A 16,705-nucleotide genomic window follows, 5' to 3' on the forward strand; every position below is an offset into this window, starting at 1 on the left:
TCAAATCCCACTGTAAAATATTTAAATGTAGGATAAGAAAGACTGGAGAGGACATTGAGTTTTTGAGAAAGAGAAAGGGAGCAACACATTTTTTTCTTAAACGAATGCACGTCAACTTTGAATCAGGGGAAGAGCCACTTTAGACAATAAGAAGTTTCCTCTTCGTTTTCCATGTGTACAAGTTTTACAGTCCCCTGATTTGGTTGTATAAGTATTTCCTTGTCTCAGTTTTTCACTGGTCCTAGAAAGATCTCCATTTTACTCTTCCTCTCCTTTGGTAGCATCCTTTACTCAATTTCTTCTTCTAAAGCCAAAAGTCTATTAATTAGAGGATTATAAGAGTATTTATGAAGATGGCTTTTCTACCTTTACATTAGAAGAGGAAATTAAAAATAAGAATTAAACAAATCTCTGAAGTGGGAAATGGGAGAGGAGTGAGAAAATAAGCTGGCATGAGCCTCTGAGGGAACTACTATGTTTATCCAGAACAAGTCTTGGGAAAGAAAGGTAGAACTTAGACATTCAAGAATAGCGAGGAGATAATGCGCCTCCTTTCCCAGTTGCACTTAGTACAGTAGTTACTTTCCAGAGCCATTGCCACTCTTATCCCTTCATGTAACAAAGTGAAACAGTGTATTTAGGCAGAGAGGGCCCAAGAAAGGTCACAAAGTGGTTTGGGAGAGGAGAGGTTGGGAGCACTATACTCCAAGAGCCATTGAAGTTATGATGTAAGAACACTGCTTCAGGAAGCTTTGAGAACCAGATGGGGGTACAGATTTTTCAGAGGAGGCCATCATGGAGACCCTTTTCCAAGTTCCAGATGGATAACAATCTCAGAAGAGGTCAGTGTGGTCAGATACCAACCACTGACCAGACAACCAACCTGAAATCATAGGCTATTTAACGACCCCAATTTAGGTCTTATCCCAATAGGAGGATAGGAACAAGAAATCAGGAATTGAATTAAAAAAAACAGCTTTATTGAGATATAATTTATGTACAATAAAAGTCAAGATTTTAAGTATATGATTTGATGAGTTTTTTTTTATAAATGTTGCCATCACTATCACAAACATTTCCATTGCTCTAAAAAGTTTGTGTTCCTTTACAGTCAGTCTCCCATCCTACTCCCTTCTACTCCTGTCCCTCCTCTTCATCCCAGGAACTTGAGAACCACCAATAGTTTTGCATTTTCTTAAAGTTCAAATAAATAGAATCTGTGATGAAGTGAATGTGTGTGTCTCCCCAAATTCATATGTTAATATAAAATCTTAATGTGATGTAAAAGATGAGGGCCTTTTAAGGGTAACAGGTCATATGGGTGGAGCCTTCATGAATGGGATTGGTGGCCTTAAAGAGAGGCCCGAGAGCCATTTGGCTTTCTTTCTGCCATGTGAGGATACAATGAGAAGTTGGCAGTCTGAAATCTGCAAGAGGGTCCCCACCTGAACCTGACTATGATGGTGCTCTCATCTTGGACTGCCAACTTCCAGAACTGTGAGAAATAAATTTCTGTTGTTTATAAGTCATCCAGTCTACGGTACTTTGTTATAGCAGCCTAAACTAAAACAGAATCATAATGTCTGACTTCTACCACCTAGTGTACCTTGAAATTTGCCTACATTGTTGTGATTATCAATATTTAATTCTTTCTATTGCTGAGTTCAATTCCATTGTACACCAATGTCACAATTTATTTTCCATTTGACAGCTGATTAACATTTGATTTGTTTATTTACAGTTTGGGGCTATTATAAGTCAAGAACATTAAAGTACAAGTCTTCATGTGGCTATTTTAATTTCTCTTGGGTACTGCAAAGGAGTAAATTTCTGGGTTATATGGTAAATGTGTTTATTTTATTATTTAATTTTAGAGATTGTACCTTTTTTTAGTCCCACCAGAAATGTGCAAGGATTTCCACTGCTCTACATCCTTGCCAATACATAGAGTTGTATTTTCAATTGTAGATATTCCAATGTATGTATATAGTACCTTAAGGTTTTAATTTGCATTTCCATTTATTATGCTGAGCATCTTTTCACATGTTTAGTTGCCATCTATATATCTTCTTCAGTGAGGTGTCTTTTAAGGTATCTGGTCATTTAAATCTTTTGTGGGGCTGGGGTTGTAGCTCAGTGGTAGAGTATTTGCTCCAATATGTGAGGTACTGGGTTTAATCCTCAGTACCACATAAAAATAAATAATTAAAATAAAGATATTATGTCCATATATAACTAAAAATATGTTTAAAAAATCTTTTGTTATTGAATTTTAAAAATACTTTATATCTTTTGAACGATAGTACTTTTTGTCGCAAATATTTTCTCTGTCTGGACTTTCTAATTCTCTTCACATTCATTGCTTTTTACAGACATTTTTAATTTTAACAAGGTCCAGGTTATCAATTATTTCTTTTATAATCATACCTTTGGAGTGTATCTAAAGCATCTTCATCAAGCCCAAAGTAATCTAAGTGTTTTCCTACATTTTCTATAACTTTTCTAGTTTTGCATTTTTTTTAGGCCTACGAACCATGGTAAATTAATTTTTGTAAAGAATGTTAAGATCTGTGTCTAGATTTAATTTTTCTTTCTTGTGGATTTCCAGTTGTTCCAGCACTATTCCATTCCAATCCCCAATGTAATGCTTATTGTCAAAGATCAGTTGACTATATTTATTTGAGTCTATTTCTGGACTCTCTATTCTGTTTTATTGATTTACTTATCTGTTGTTTTGCTAATAGTGCAGTCTTCATTATTGGTGTTAAAGCAAGTGTTGTATCAGTTGGACAGTTGTGCTTTTCCTTTAATGTTGTGTTGGGTATTCTGGGTCTTTGTTTCTCTGTGTTAAGCTTCAGAGTGAATTTATTTAAATCCACAAAGTAAGTTGCTGAGGTTTTGAGATTACATTGAGTCTATAGATAAATTTGGGAAGAAGTTACATCTTGATAATATTGAATTTTCCTGTTCATGAACATGGACTATTTCTCCATTCATTTAGTTTTTCTTTGCTTTTGTCAGCAGAATTTTATATTTTCTCATATTGATCTTGTACACTTTTTGTTTTATCTATACATAATCATTTCATCTTGAGGGGTTCTAATACAAACAGTATTTTGTTTTTTATTTCAAATTCCACTTGTTCATTGCTGTTATGTAGCAATTTGATTAACTTTTTGTATATTAACCTTGTTTCCTGAAAATAAGTCATTATTGGTTATTAGCTCTAGGTTTTTTGTTGATCTTTTTCAGATTTTCTACATAGACAATCCAAGTCATCTGCAACATAATTTTATTTCTTCCTTCTTAATCTCTATGCCATTTATTTATCTTTCTTATTTTATTATTATCATCTAGGACTTCCAGAAAAATACTGGAAAGGAGTAATGAGACAGAACATTTTTAACTTGTTCTTGATTTTGGTTGGAACGTTTTTAATTTTTCACCTTGAAGCGTAACATTAGCTGTAAGCTTTCTTACAGATATTCTTTATCAAGTTGAGAAAGTGCCCTTCTAGTCCTTGTTTACTGAGAGTTTTTTCTTTTTAATCATGAGTGGATGTAGAATCTTTTCAAATTAATTTTTTTCTTTTGATACAATCATATGGCTTTCTGTTTTTTAGCCTATGGATGTAATGAATGAATGAATGAATTATTAAATGTCAAATTGGCATTGCATACCTAGGATAAATCCTACTTGGTATCAGTGCATTATTCTTTTTAAAAACTTTTGGACTGAATATTTGTTAAAATATTTTTGAGGATACTTGCACCTACATTCATAAGACGTATTGGTCTATAAGTTTTTTTCTTAATGTCTTCGCCCTGGTTTGGATATTAGGATAATGCTAGCCTAAGAATGGGTAGAAAGTATTCCCTTTGATTCTATCTTCTGAAAAAGGTTGCAGAGAATTGCTATAATTTTATCCTTAAATATGTGATAGGATTTATCAGTGAGTTAACTCATCTGGGCCTTGTGAGTTCTTTTTGGGAAGGTTGTTAATTATTACTCAATTTCCTTACTAAATATAGGCCTATTTGGATTGTCTATTTCTTCTTGTGTGAGTTTTGGTAGATTGTCTCTTTCAAATAACTGAGTCATTTCATCCAGATTACCAGCTCTGTGTATACAAAGTTGTTCATAATACTCCTTTATTATCTTTCTAATGTCCATGGCTCTGTGGTTATGTTACCTCTTTCATTTCTGATTCCAGTAAAAAAGACAAGTAATTCTGTTCTTGTCTTTTTTTCTTAGTTTGCCCTGCTAGAGGCTTACCTACTTTATTGACCTTTTCTAAGAACTAACTTTTCATTTTATAGATTTTTCTCAGTTTATTTCCTATTTTTAGTTTCAATGATTTTCCAAACTACTTCTTAGTTAATTTCTTCAGTTTACTTTGTATTTAACTTCCTCTACTTTATACAATTTCCAAAGGTAGAAACTTAACTTGGGATCTTTCTTCTTTTCTAATATATGCATTCAAGGCTACAAGTTTCCTTCTGAACACTGATTTTACTAAATTCCACAAATTTTGATAAGTTGTGTTTTCACTGAGTTCAAATTTGCTGGGGCGGGTACTGGGGATAAAACTCAGGAGCACTCAACTACTGAGCCACACCCCTAGCCCTATTTTGTACTTTATTTAGAGATAGGGTATCACTGAGTTGCTTAGCATCTTGCTTTTGCCGAGGCTGGCTTTAAACTCCTGATCCTTTTGCCTCAATCTCCCCAGCTGCTGGGATTACAGGTGCGCACTACTGCACCCAACTCAAATTACTTTTTAATAGTTGAGCATTGTTTGGTCCACGTGTTATGTAGAAATGTGTTAATTTCCAATTACTTTGGGATTTTCCAGTTTTCTTTTTATTATTGGTTTCTAGTTTAATTCCATTCTGGTCTGACAGAAGATGTTGTAAGATTTCTATTCTTTTCAATTTGTTAATGTGTGTTTTATGGCCCAGAAAGTGGTATCTTCGTGAATATTCCATAAGAGTTTGAGAAGAATGTGCGTTTGATGGTTATTAGAAGAAATAGTCTTTAGATGTCCATTATATACTGTTGATTCATGGTGGTATTGAATTCAACGATGTCATTATGAAAGCCCTGCCTACTGAATCTGTCTATTTCTGATAGAGGGGCATTGAAGTCTCCAACTATGATAACAGACTCCAGTATTTCTCTTTGCAGTTTTTGCACCACCCACTTTGATTCTGTGTTTTAGGTGTCTACATGTTAATGATTAAATCTTTTTGGAGAATCAACCCTTTTATTATTATGAAATTTTCTTCTTCATCTCTGATAACTTTCCTTGCTTTGAAATATTTTTTGAAATTGATATAGCCACTCTTTTTTTTTTATTAGCGTTAGCATGGTATACTTTTTCCCATCCATTTAATTTATGTGTCTTTAAATTTTAAATGAGTTCCTGATAGAAACCTACAGTTATATCTTGTTTTTTATCATTATCTCTGGAAATATGTCATAATTGGTACATTTTCACCATTGCTGTTCAAAATTATTGATATAGTTAGATTAATAGCCATATTTGTTGTTGTTCAATTAATTGCCCTTATTCTTTGTTCTTATTTTTGTCTTCTACTCTTTTTCAGTCCTCTGTAACTTTACCTGAGCATTTTATATGCTCATTTTCTCAGTATGTCAGTAACACTTTTTTAAAAAACAAACAAACAACAACAACAACAAAAACTTGCTTTAAGTGGCTAATCTAGATTTTGCAATGTACATTTCCAACTAATCCATATTTCGTTTCAAATCCATATAAAAACAAAATAATTATAATTTATATCATGCATTGTATCACTGCTATCATTCATTTCAATTATATATGAACATACATTTGCATGATTATATATATATATACATATATATATATATACACATAAGCATACATAATTGTTGATTTTTCAGTCTGTTCAATTTTTCACTTGGTAAGATGGAGGAGAGACTTCCACGTTCCTTACATGTGGAACATGAAACCAGAAGTTCTTTTATTTCCTTACATTGCCAAATTTCATTGTGTAGACATGCTGATTAGGAATAGCAAGAGTTTTTGCAGATCTTAAGGGAAAAGCATTCAGTCTTTCATGGTTATGTATGGCACTAACCACTAAGTGTAGATTTTTTTTTTGATAAAAAAGTGGAGGAAGTTTCCATCTCATCCAAGTTTGTGGAGAGTTTTGATTAGGAATTGTTAATGTATTTTGCTAAGTACTTTTAAAAAATCATTGAAATAATCATGTTTTTCCTTTTTTTAAAAGTGTGAATGATGATCTACATTTTTTTAAAATCATGAAACTTATCTTACATTCTAGAGATAAATTGTACTTGGTCATTATGCCTTCCCTTTTTCACATATTGCTGGATTTGATTTGCTCATAAGATGTAAGGATTTTGCATCTATGTTCATAAAAAATATTATGTAGTGTTCTGGCAATATCTTTGATTTTATTATGAAGATAATGCTGGCCTTGTAAAATGAGTTCTCAAGAGCTGTCTTCTAATTTTGGGTAGATTTTATGTGGAATCAGTATGATTTTTATCTTAAAATGTTTAGTAGAATCCACCTGTGAAGCCATCTGCTTCACAGATGGTTTTTTTTTAATGAATGATTTTTTTAAAAACTCATTTTTAATTTACAGGGTAAAAATCACTTTTAGTTTTTTAAACTTCTATCAAATGCTTATACTCATATAACAATCAACATACAAAACAGTTCCTTCCTCTCCTCAAAAAAAAAAAAATTCTCTCATGCTGCCCTTTTATAGTCAAATTCTACCTTCACAAATAACCTCTGGTAACCACTGATTTGTTTTTCAACCTTTTTGTTTTGCCTTTTCTAGAACATCAAGTGCCAAGACCAGATAAAGAAACTAGAATAAATAAACATGTCATTTAAAGTAAGAGAGAAAGTAGATTTGCAAAAGAACAAAATTAATTTTCTAAAAGTGAAAATGCAGCCATTGGGATGATAACTCAGTGTAGGTATTAAATACTGTATTAGCAAACATTAGGAAAGAATTAGTGAATTAGAAAATAGATTTGAGGACATTATCCAGAAAATGAAGAAGCACATGTTATGTGAACACAGTTAAGGCACATGAATGATAGTAGAAAATTTTCCAATGTATATCTAAATAAGAACTCCAGAAGTAAAGACTGAAAAAAAGTGGAGAGAGGCTTTGACTTGGTAAAATGTTTTCAAGGTTTATCTATTTTGTTGTATGTACTGTCACTCTATTTTATTACTGAGTAGCATTCTATTATACAGATATATGTCAGTTTGTTTTTCCATTCATGTTTGAGGGACATTTGGGTTGTTTCAAGGTTTTTAACTATTGTGAATAAAATCTGATAATTTAAGGTTAGTATCTGTTTTAGTCAGCTTTTTTTGCTGCTGTGATTGAAAGACCCGACAAGAACAATTTTAAGGAGGAAAAGTTTATTTTGGGGCTCACAGTTTCAAAGGTCTCAGTCCATAGTAGGCTGGCTTCATTCCTTTGGGCTAGAGGTGTGGCAGAACATCATGGCAGAAGAGTGTGGCAGAGGGAAGTGGCTCACATGATGACCAGGAAGCAGAGAGAGAGAGACTCCACTCACCAGATATGAAATATATACCCCAAAGGCATACCCCCAGTGACCCACATTTTCCAGCCACACCCTACTTGTTTTCAGTTACCACCTAGTTAATCCCTGTAGGTGATTAATTCACTGCTTGGATTAAGGCTCTCCTAATCCAATCATTTCACCTCTAAATCTTCTTGCATTGCCTCAGACATGAGCTTTTGGGGGACAGTTCACATCCAAACCATGACAGTATCTGTTGATTGTCTTTTTTCTTGAGAATTGGTCAGGCTGAAACCAATACCCAGGAAGTGTTCTGAGACCTTGGTGGTGTTTTTATTGTAGCTCATTTCTCAAAGCATTAACTGCTTCTTTGGCACATTCCATGTACCTGCAGGAGTGGAGTTGACCTTGTTGCTTGTAAAGTGTCAAACATAGAACCAAGCCTTACCTTCACCAGCTCCCTCCTGTGTTCCCCTACACTTTCACTTTCATGAATCCTCTTTATTAGGGCCAGAAAGACTGGGATTTCTTACAATTTTGCCTGATGCTGTCATTCAGTTCTACAGAATTGGGGCTGTCCATGAGATAAAGTAGCAAACAAACAAAAAGAGAGGGGGGGGGGGCGGGACACATGAGCATCCCCTCCCCATTCCCATTATTTAAAGAGTCAGTGTTTTCCTATTTATAAATATACTCATGGCCTGTCAGCAGCAGTACAAATATGCTTGGAGCAGAGCCAACAGAACAAAACAAACAGGGATTTCCCCACTCTGTGTTGTAGAAGCCCCTTCTACAGACTTCGTCGTTCAGCCTAAAAGCCAGAAGTTAAAGGAAGAAAAAAAAAATAAGGAAAAAAGAAACTCATTGGTCAAGTCTTAATTCTGTGGGTGTTTGGGCCAGAGATATTCTTTTTGCTATTCCTTATTCATATTTTATATGCATTCATCTACATGAATGAATTGCTTTACATAAAAGATATGAAGCAAAAAAATAAATAAATTAAAATTGAAAACCTGGCCCCATGACCACTAAAATTGGTAAGGATCTAAACAAAGGAAATTCAAAGTTGTTCTGGAGGAATGCTATCATAATCTGGAATTTAAAGGATTTTCACAAAGAGAATTCCCACTCAGGTAGAACTAAGAATAAAAACATACAAACCACTACAGAAAATAAGCCACCATAAGGAGTTTGCTTTTGCAACAAAAGAGAAATAATGACCCTGAAACAGAATATAATAGAAAAAATTTAAATAAGTTTAAATAATTAAAGAGGAAAGGTGAGATAGAGAAACTACAATATATATATAGGTCAGTTTAAAGTAAGAGAAAGTAGATTTGTTTAAAAAAAAGTAAATTTTCTAAAAATGAAATATAGCCTTTGGGATGATAACTCAGTACAGATATTAAACACTGGATTAGCAAAGATTTTAGGAAAGAATTAGTGAATTAGAATATAGATTTGAGGACATCATCCAGAAAATGAAAAAGCACGTGTCATGTGAACACAGTTAAGGCACATGAATGATAGAAGGAACAATTCTAATATACATCCAAAAGTAAAGACTGGAAAAAGTGGAGAAAAGCTAAAGATTTACAAATTGAAAACTTCAGGTAAAGAAAGCACAATAAATAAAACTCATAATTTTACACTGATACCCAATCAGAAAAAGTCATTAAAAATTTTCTAATCAATATCTCATGAATATCAAATAAAAAATTATCACAAAATTTTAACAAGTTGAATATAGCAATTTTTATAGAAAGGAGAATATAAGATGACCAAATAAAATTAATGCAACAAACAAAAAGTGGTTTAATATTTGAAAAATCAATCATTGTAATACACGATTGTATTTTCTTTTTAAAATCAATAGTTTTAAAAAGAAAAACTATACAACCATTTTAATAGAAGCAGAAAAAGCATTTGACAAAATGAAAAATGTTCATTCATGGTAGAAAGTCTGAGAAAATTAGGACTGAAACTTCCCTAACCTGATATAGGACATCTATTAACTCTACAGGACAGAGTTGTTGAAATACCAAATGCCTCCCCCATATGATTGCAAAGGAGACTATGATTTCTACTTTCACTGTTCCAGTTCAATATTGTAGTGGCAGTCTTAGCCAGTGTGATAGCACTAGAATTGAAATACAAGCCATCCAGATTATATTTACAGTTTCACATACAGGTTTCAAAAAGTTCTATCTATATATTCATATGCTTCTCAGTACCATTAGTTCAGGTTTTTGAGTTTATTAATATTTTATTAGAATAATAGAAAATCATAAGATAGATTTCTTTAAAGTAGTTTATAATTCAAAAAATTAAATTCTTATGACTTCCTTCACTTAAACAGAATTAATCTTTTCTTTTGTTTACATTTTTTTCTGAAAACTCTCTTATGCCCTCTGCTGTCCATTTATTGAACATAAATCAATAAAATTCATTTAGATGATAAAAAGTCTTCAATTGAGTCAGTCTTAGGGAACAATATATGCTGAGAAATATATTTAATTTTTTCCCTTATTGTAGTAAGCAATATATGACACAGCTATACCTCCTTGGTATTTATTCTAAAGAGCAAAAGTCAGCATAGTATAGAAATACAAGCATATCCATGTTTGTAGCTGCACAACTCACAATAGTCAAACTATGGAACCTGCCTCGGTGTCCATTGTCAGATGAATGAATAAAGAAAATGTAGTTTATTTACAGAGTGGAGTTTTATTCAGCCATAAAGAAGAATAAAATTTATCATTTGCAGGAAAATAGACAGAACTTGAAAACATTACTTTAAGTGAAATAAGCCAAACTCAGGAAGTCAAGGATGGTATGTTCTCATATGTGGAAGCCAGAGAGAAAAAAGGTTGGAGAAGAGAGGAACCTCATGAAAACAGAAGGCAGACCAGTAGAGTAGAGGAAGAGGAGCAGGGGAGAAAGAGAGGAGGTGCTGGGGAATGAAACTGACCAAATTACATTTTTCTATTGCATACACATACAAAAATATGTAATAATGAATCTCACCATTATGTATAATTATAAAAAGGAAAAAGAAAAAACTTTTTTCTTATTATGTTAAATATGTTCACTATTGATAACATGAAAAAAATGTAATCACTCATAATCTCACTGCTTAGAGATAGTCACTATTATCAAGTGATGTATATCCTCTTTCTCTGGAATTATTTCTATATAATATAATTTTACATGAAATTCATTATTATTACAGAATTGGAATAATACTATATATACAATTTGGTATTTACTGTTTTTACTTAACATTTTGTTATGGAATATTTCCTTTACCATTTACTCAATTTCAAAATACAATTTTTAAATTATTGCAAAATATTGCAACCATTTACTAATTTAGGTAATGCTCTCTTTTGGAGGGGTGTTTAAATTGATGCAACTCTTTCCTTTTATAAGTAGCACTGTAAAACAAAATTCCTTGAACATTCCTTTTTCTAGGCTTACACTCCAAAAAGCACAATTTCTGGCCATAGATACACATATTTTTAAGGCTTTTCATGCTTATTGATGAAATGAAAAGTTTGTACTAATGCATATGAGAAGCATATGTTCATGACCATGGGAATGGCTTGTTTAAAACTGAAGAGATAAAAATATCTCGCAAGTAAACTACAAACAAGAATAAAACATTATATCTGATACTCTATTTATGAGGTGAATATTTTCTTCTTTTTTCAAAGGTATCAGAATGGTAAGAGGGACAGACCTTCTAACTGCTTAATCTTAATGTTTCTCAATCTGTTTCTTCAACTATAATGCAAAAAGAATAACAATTGTCCTCCAAAATAAAGAGTGTTTTGTGAGGATACTGTGAGAAGATGCAGGTGAACATGTTTTGAAAACTATAATGTCATACAGATGGAAGGTACATTTTTTATTAGTCACTACTGACATACAGATAGATTTCATACTCATTAGGCTGTTTTATGTGTAAATAACTCCTTAATATCTTATATTAATCTTATATTAATCTTAATATCAATAATTTTCTAAATTCTCAACCTCACATAATCATGAAGTATTCTCCATTTTATTAACTTTATTTCAAAATAGTGAACTTACTTCATTACATAGACAATTATGGCTCAACTGCCAATTCCATTAACTTAGTTTGTCTCCAAAAAGGAAAAATAACCATATAAGTAATTACTTATTGAGGATTCGTATTTTATCTAAAAATATCTAGCACTTCTGCAGCAAATTTGAGCGCATTCTCAACTTGTTTGATCCAGTTCCCTTTTAAATTTTATTTTGAAAAATTTGAAACTTGAAATCAATGAATTTGCCTGTTGGTTTTCATAAAAAGATACTTTGAAGATTAATCTGAATAAATATGACCAAATTATTCATTCTGTGGGCCTTTGCAGAACCTAAAAGCTAGCACCTATCATGAGTCTTCATTAAATGAACAATATGGAGGGAGGAAGGACCAAGGACAGAAGAAAAGGGAAACTTAAGAAAGCGTTGAATTTTTAAAAAGGTGTTACCAGCAGAGAATCTGTAACTAGGATTTAGGAGAACTTTAATCCAGTCTCTCTTTCCACTCTACCACCATAGCTCCCAAGAACTCTGGTCACTGCACTTGGGTAAGGGCTACAATTTTTGAAGGCATTCATTTTCAGTACTTGTGTTTCATTAAACTTTATTGTTTGTTGGTGTCTTGGCTAAGGAATTTATGGGATGATTTGTAGAAGGAGAGAGAGGCAGATAAAGAAGAGAGATCAGGCAGATAAGAAGGAAATAAGTCTCTCACCCCCACCCTCTTTTTTTACCTTCATAAAATAATAAAATAGAAAAGCAAGAGAGACCTTATAGAGTCACTTAGTACAATCCATCTTTACCTTAACATAGAAGAAACAGGACCATATGGCAGAGTCAGGAAAATAATCTGACCCTTAGAGCTTTTGGTCAACCACCAAATCTGGTTGACCCTCTCCTTTTTAATATTTTATTTTTTGACCTCAAACCGAGAATAATTTGTAATCCAAGAGATCAATGCTGTTCTCAAAATAAGTTCTGATCTCTCAAAACTGTCTTGGTTAGAATCAATGTTGTCCCTAAAATAAAAATACAGAACCTACATTGCAATTTGTAGACTGTGCATTATTGCCATCCTTTATCTCATTTGATCCTCTGAAGTAAGGCAAGGAAGATATCATTGTCCTTATTTGAAAAGCGAGCATTTTATTTGAACCCCAAAGACATCCAATGATTGGAGTAAGGTCACTTACATTAGGGAGAGCCAGGACTCTAACGCTATTCCTATACTCTCTTTGCCACAGAAGGAGTTTCCTTAAAAGGCACCAATGTTACTCTATTTCTTGACATAGGATTCTCCATCCCAGGGGGGGAACCCCGCCCGGGAACCGCCCCCCCCCCCACACACACACATACTAGTTTAGCGAAGTTTGGTTTAGCCACCCAGAGGGGACTTCTATTTTGCACCTAATTCTCGTCTTTTAGAAAGAGCAGTTTCTTACCCCTTCCCTTGGTCCTGATCCTTATTTAGGCTCCTAGTTTTCTTTTGGGGGTTTGACCTCCTGGATTTCACTCCAAAGCTCCGCCCTCTCCTGAGGAGAAGTCGCGTCCTTGGTCTCCAAGGTGACACGCAGCTTTACCCTTACCCCTCCCACTCTTTCCATTGGCCAGCAGGATTCTCATGTAGATTTACCCCCCCTCCCCCCGCCCCCCGCCCATCCCTCCAATGGCCAATGGGTTTGATTTACAGGCCGTGCGCCGTTCTCAGAGGAGGCCAACACTCCAGCCCAGGACGCTTACTCTCCCACGCATTGCCTCCTGGGATATGTAGTTTTTAAACCGCAAGAACGTCTTGACGTCTGGCTTTTTCAGAACTACCTATCCCGTTGGCCTTCGCGAAAGGGGCGGAAGTAAGCTAGGAGTGTGCCTCTGAAATTTGTATTTACAGCTTTCTAATGCCGGTTTACTATTGCCCTGCCGATAAAATCTAAATCGCCAAGTGAATGGGCTTGCTCTAGCTTCAGCAAATCCTCCTTTTTGACTAGTAGCAGCTCGGTGCTTAAGTCGATTGGCCCTGGCAAGGGACGCCGCGGGTGTGGTTGAGGTGTTCCTAGGGAGGGCGAGAGAGGGGCAAGTCATGTTCGCCTCCAGCTCCGGCTGGGGACTTGGTTGCCTCACGCTTGGTCAGCTCCGAGTGTGGGCGGGTGCTGGGCTCTGGACCCTAAGGGCCTGCCAGGCCAGGCCGTACTGCTCAGCTGGTGGCGTGCAGCGGCTGGGATCCGAACCCGAGGCCTCTCTGCCTGGCCCAGCGCGCCGGACTCTGAAGGAGTGGACGCTGCTGGTTAGCCCATTCGGTCGGCTGCGGGTGCGGCTCCCTTGCCACCTGTCTGTCAGGCCCCTGGACCCCCTCACCTACCCCGATGGCAACCGCCTGCTGGTCGCGGTATGCGGCGTGGAGGGCGGAACACTGGGCCTGAATGACCTGCAGGTGAAGTACGACGAGGCCCTGCAGGAGGTGGCCATTCTGTCTGACACCGTGGACCCCCAGGCGTCGGTGGAGGTGAACGCACCCCTGAAATTTGGCAAGTGAAGTTTGGGCCCCAGAGCACAAACACAGTGACCTTCTTAAATTAGACCAAGTTAGGGGAACGTGCATTTGCCTCTTTGAACTTGACTTTCTAACCTAATTTACAGTTGGCCCCTTTTCTTCTGCATTACTGAGTTCTGAGAAGTATTTAAGAATTAGGTTCCTAATGAGGTAAAAAATAAATAAATAAATCGATAAATAAATATCTGGAAGGTGCTGGGGGAGATTTGCCTATAGTACAAATAAGACTGAGTGTTTAAGTACAGCTAAGCAAAATTTATGGCAGCACAGATGAAAATAGATACTACCTTTGTTGATGATTCCAAACTTCATTATTTGTTGCTTTCTCTTTGTAGTGTCAGAGCTCTGCTTTTAAGTTACTGTTTCCATTATCTATTCCCCAGTTCCCTCAAATCTCTATAACTTGGTTTTCTTCATACTGTTCCTTTACTTTGTCTATTACCTATTTCAGTGAATGGATGAAAGCAGCACTACTATCACTGTCTAGCTTTAATTTCTCCACCTACCTATCAAATGCAGTGTATCTGTGTCAGTCATCTTTCTGTCACTGTAACAAAATAACTGAAAGAAAGAAAGGAGGAAAGATTTACTTTGGTAATGGTTTCAGAGATTTCAGTCCATGGTCAGTTGGCCCCATTGCTGTGGCCCTGTGGTGAGGCAGAACATTATGGCAGGGAAAGGCATAGTGGAAACGAAGCTGCTCACCTCATCATGGCCAGGAAGTACACACAGAAAGAAAAGGGCTGGGGACAAGATAAACCCTTCATGGGCACACCCCCAGTGATCTTCCTTCATCTAGGTACTACTCCTAGTTTTTCACTACCTACCAGTTACCACAAGCTGGGAGCCAATTCTTTAATACATAAGCCTTTGGGAGACATTTTAAATCCAAACTATAATATTATCTCTAGAATCTTTCTCTTCACTACATATTAACCTGTGCTGCCTCAGATCCAGGTATATGTTGTAACATTACTGGGAAATAAATTTTATAGTTATATTTGCATCCATGTTTATGTGGCATAAAATTACCTTTTTATATATTTTCACTTAATCTCAGCCAAAATATTGGTGTTATTTTAAGCCTTTACAGAGATTGCTCTGAAACTGTTTTTGTGCTGTAATTATTGAAATTGTGGCATTAGCCCCCAATAGTTTGTGTTTGGAGGAACACAGTGTTTACTTCTATAGTCTACATTAAGGAAAATCATCAATATTTATGTAAATTAAGTATTAAACATCAATGTTCTTAATTATTTTATTTTTATACAGAGATACCTAAGGTTATGCCTTAAATTGACAAAGATGGTACCTGTGATTCCTTATTTTCTAAACTTTCTTCACATAACACTCTTATTTATCCACAATCTTATAGTTTTAATACTGTTTAATTAAATTTTTCAAAGTGATTCTCATTTTTAAAAATTATTTCAAGTACTTTGTGATGTTTCTTCATGGCAGTATTCTCAGTTTTTAAGGCTTGAAAGGTTCCAGTTAGGATTTGAAACCTAAATCATAATCTTATGTACTAATTCATGCTGCTCCTATAATATGGCTTTAATTTGGGGGAGATGGTTAGAGAAGAATCTTTAAATCTTCTTGAATATAAGAGAGACTAGGCTGACTGACCTAACTGACTTATGATATTGACTCATTAACTCACTGTATTATTCATTCGTATGTATAATGGGGGTGTTTCTCAGGGCTAAGAGGCTTCTATGATCTTCCATATGAAACATGAGTAACTACAAGAACTGCAGTCACTTGCCTCCTTTAATTCCCATCTGTGTTACTTCCTTTTTTTAGATGATAGAGGCCAACAGAAGAAATTATTTCTAAATACTGGCAGAAAGGTCATTACATTTGATCCTGTTACAACCTTTAGAGAGAGACTGTTGAAAAGATTCTGTCTCAGGATTTGGTAAAATTCTGGACATAATTGAGATGCTGAATTTCTAGGGAGTGCTAAAATGCTTTGGAACTACTAAGACTAATTTGTTTTCTTCTTCTTCTTTTTTTTTTTTTTTTTTTTACTTCTAGATTTGAATATCAAGTCATCGGGGTCTGGCTGTGTAAAAGTCCAAAATATTCAGTGTGATAATTGCAAAATTGAAACTGAACAGGGAACCAGCATCTTACAGTCTGTTAAGGTATAAGCATTTTCCTAGTTCTGTTTCAGTTAAAAAACAAACAAACCTTGAACTATGAACTCTAGTATCAAACTAAAGAGATGATTCTTTTTTTCAGAATATTATAATTTATTCATCAGTCAGAAATTCTTTGCAAACATTATGCCTTGACAGCTGTTCTCTTTTGAAAGTACAGATGTTGTAGCAGCTTTGAAGGTTTTACCTCATATTTCTTTGAGATCTCATTTCAAAGCATACAGTGAAATTCAAGAGTATATATTCTTAGTATTCTGAGATCTTTATGAAGTTATTTAGTCTTCACAGTTGTTTCTTCTGTTCATTAAAAAGTAAGGAATAGCCTTTTTATGCA

At 34.8% G+C, this 16,705-nt stretch overlaps 2 protein-coding genes across 3 annotated transcripts in view; one reads left to right on the top strand and one right to left on the bottom strand.

The window, feature by feature from the left end:
- The window catches only part of Ccdc146 (coiled-coil domain containing 146), a 131,790-nt gene extending 118,562 nt beyond the window's left edge, over positions 1 to 13,228 (bottom strand). The window contains exon 1 of the mRNA XM_021722447.3: positions 13,101 to 13,228. The gene's annotated coding sequence lies outside the window, so the exon portion shown is untranslated. The remainder of the gene's footprint in view (positions 1 to 13,100) is intronic.
- Positions 13,229 to 13,474: 246 nt separating this feature from the next.
- Positions 13,475 to 16,705, top strand: part of Fam185a (family with sequence similarity 185 member A) — a 49,817-nt gene continuing 46,586 nt past the window's right edge. The window contains exons 1-2 of one of the 2 annotated variants that reach the window (XM_078040186.1): positions 13,475 to 14,180; positions 16,247 to 16,356. In XM_078040186.1, coding sequence (XP_077896312.1) covers positions 13,736 to 14,180; positions 16,247 to 16,356 — 555 coding nt within the window. In that variant the 5' untranslated portion in view covers positions 13,475 to 13,735. The remainder of the gene's footprint in view (positions 14,181 to 16,246; positions 16,357 to 16,705) is intronic. The other variant, XM_005319477.5, reaches the window with a different exon arrangement.

This window comes from Ictidomys tridecemlineatus, chromosome 2, assembly GCF_052094955.1.
Source record: "Ictidomys tridecemlineatus isolate mIctTri1 chromosome 2, mIctTri1.hap1, whole genome shotgun sequence".
Classification (NCBI taxonomy): domain Eukaryota; kingdom Metazoa; phylum Chordata; class Mammalia; order Rodentia; family Sciuridae; genus Ictidomys; species Ictidomys tridecemlineatus.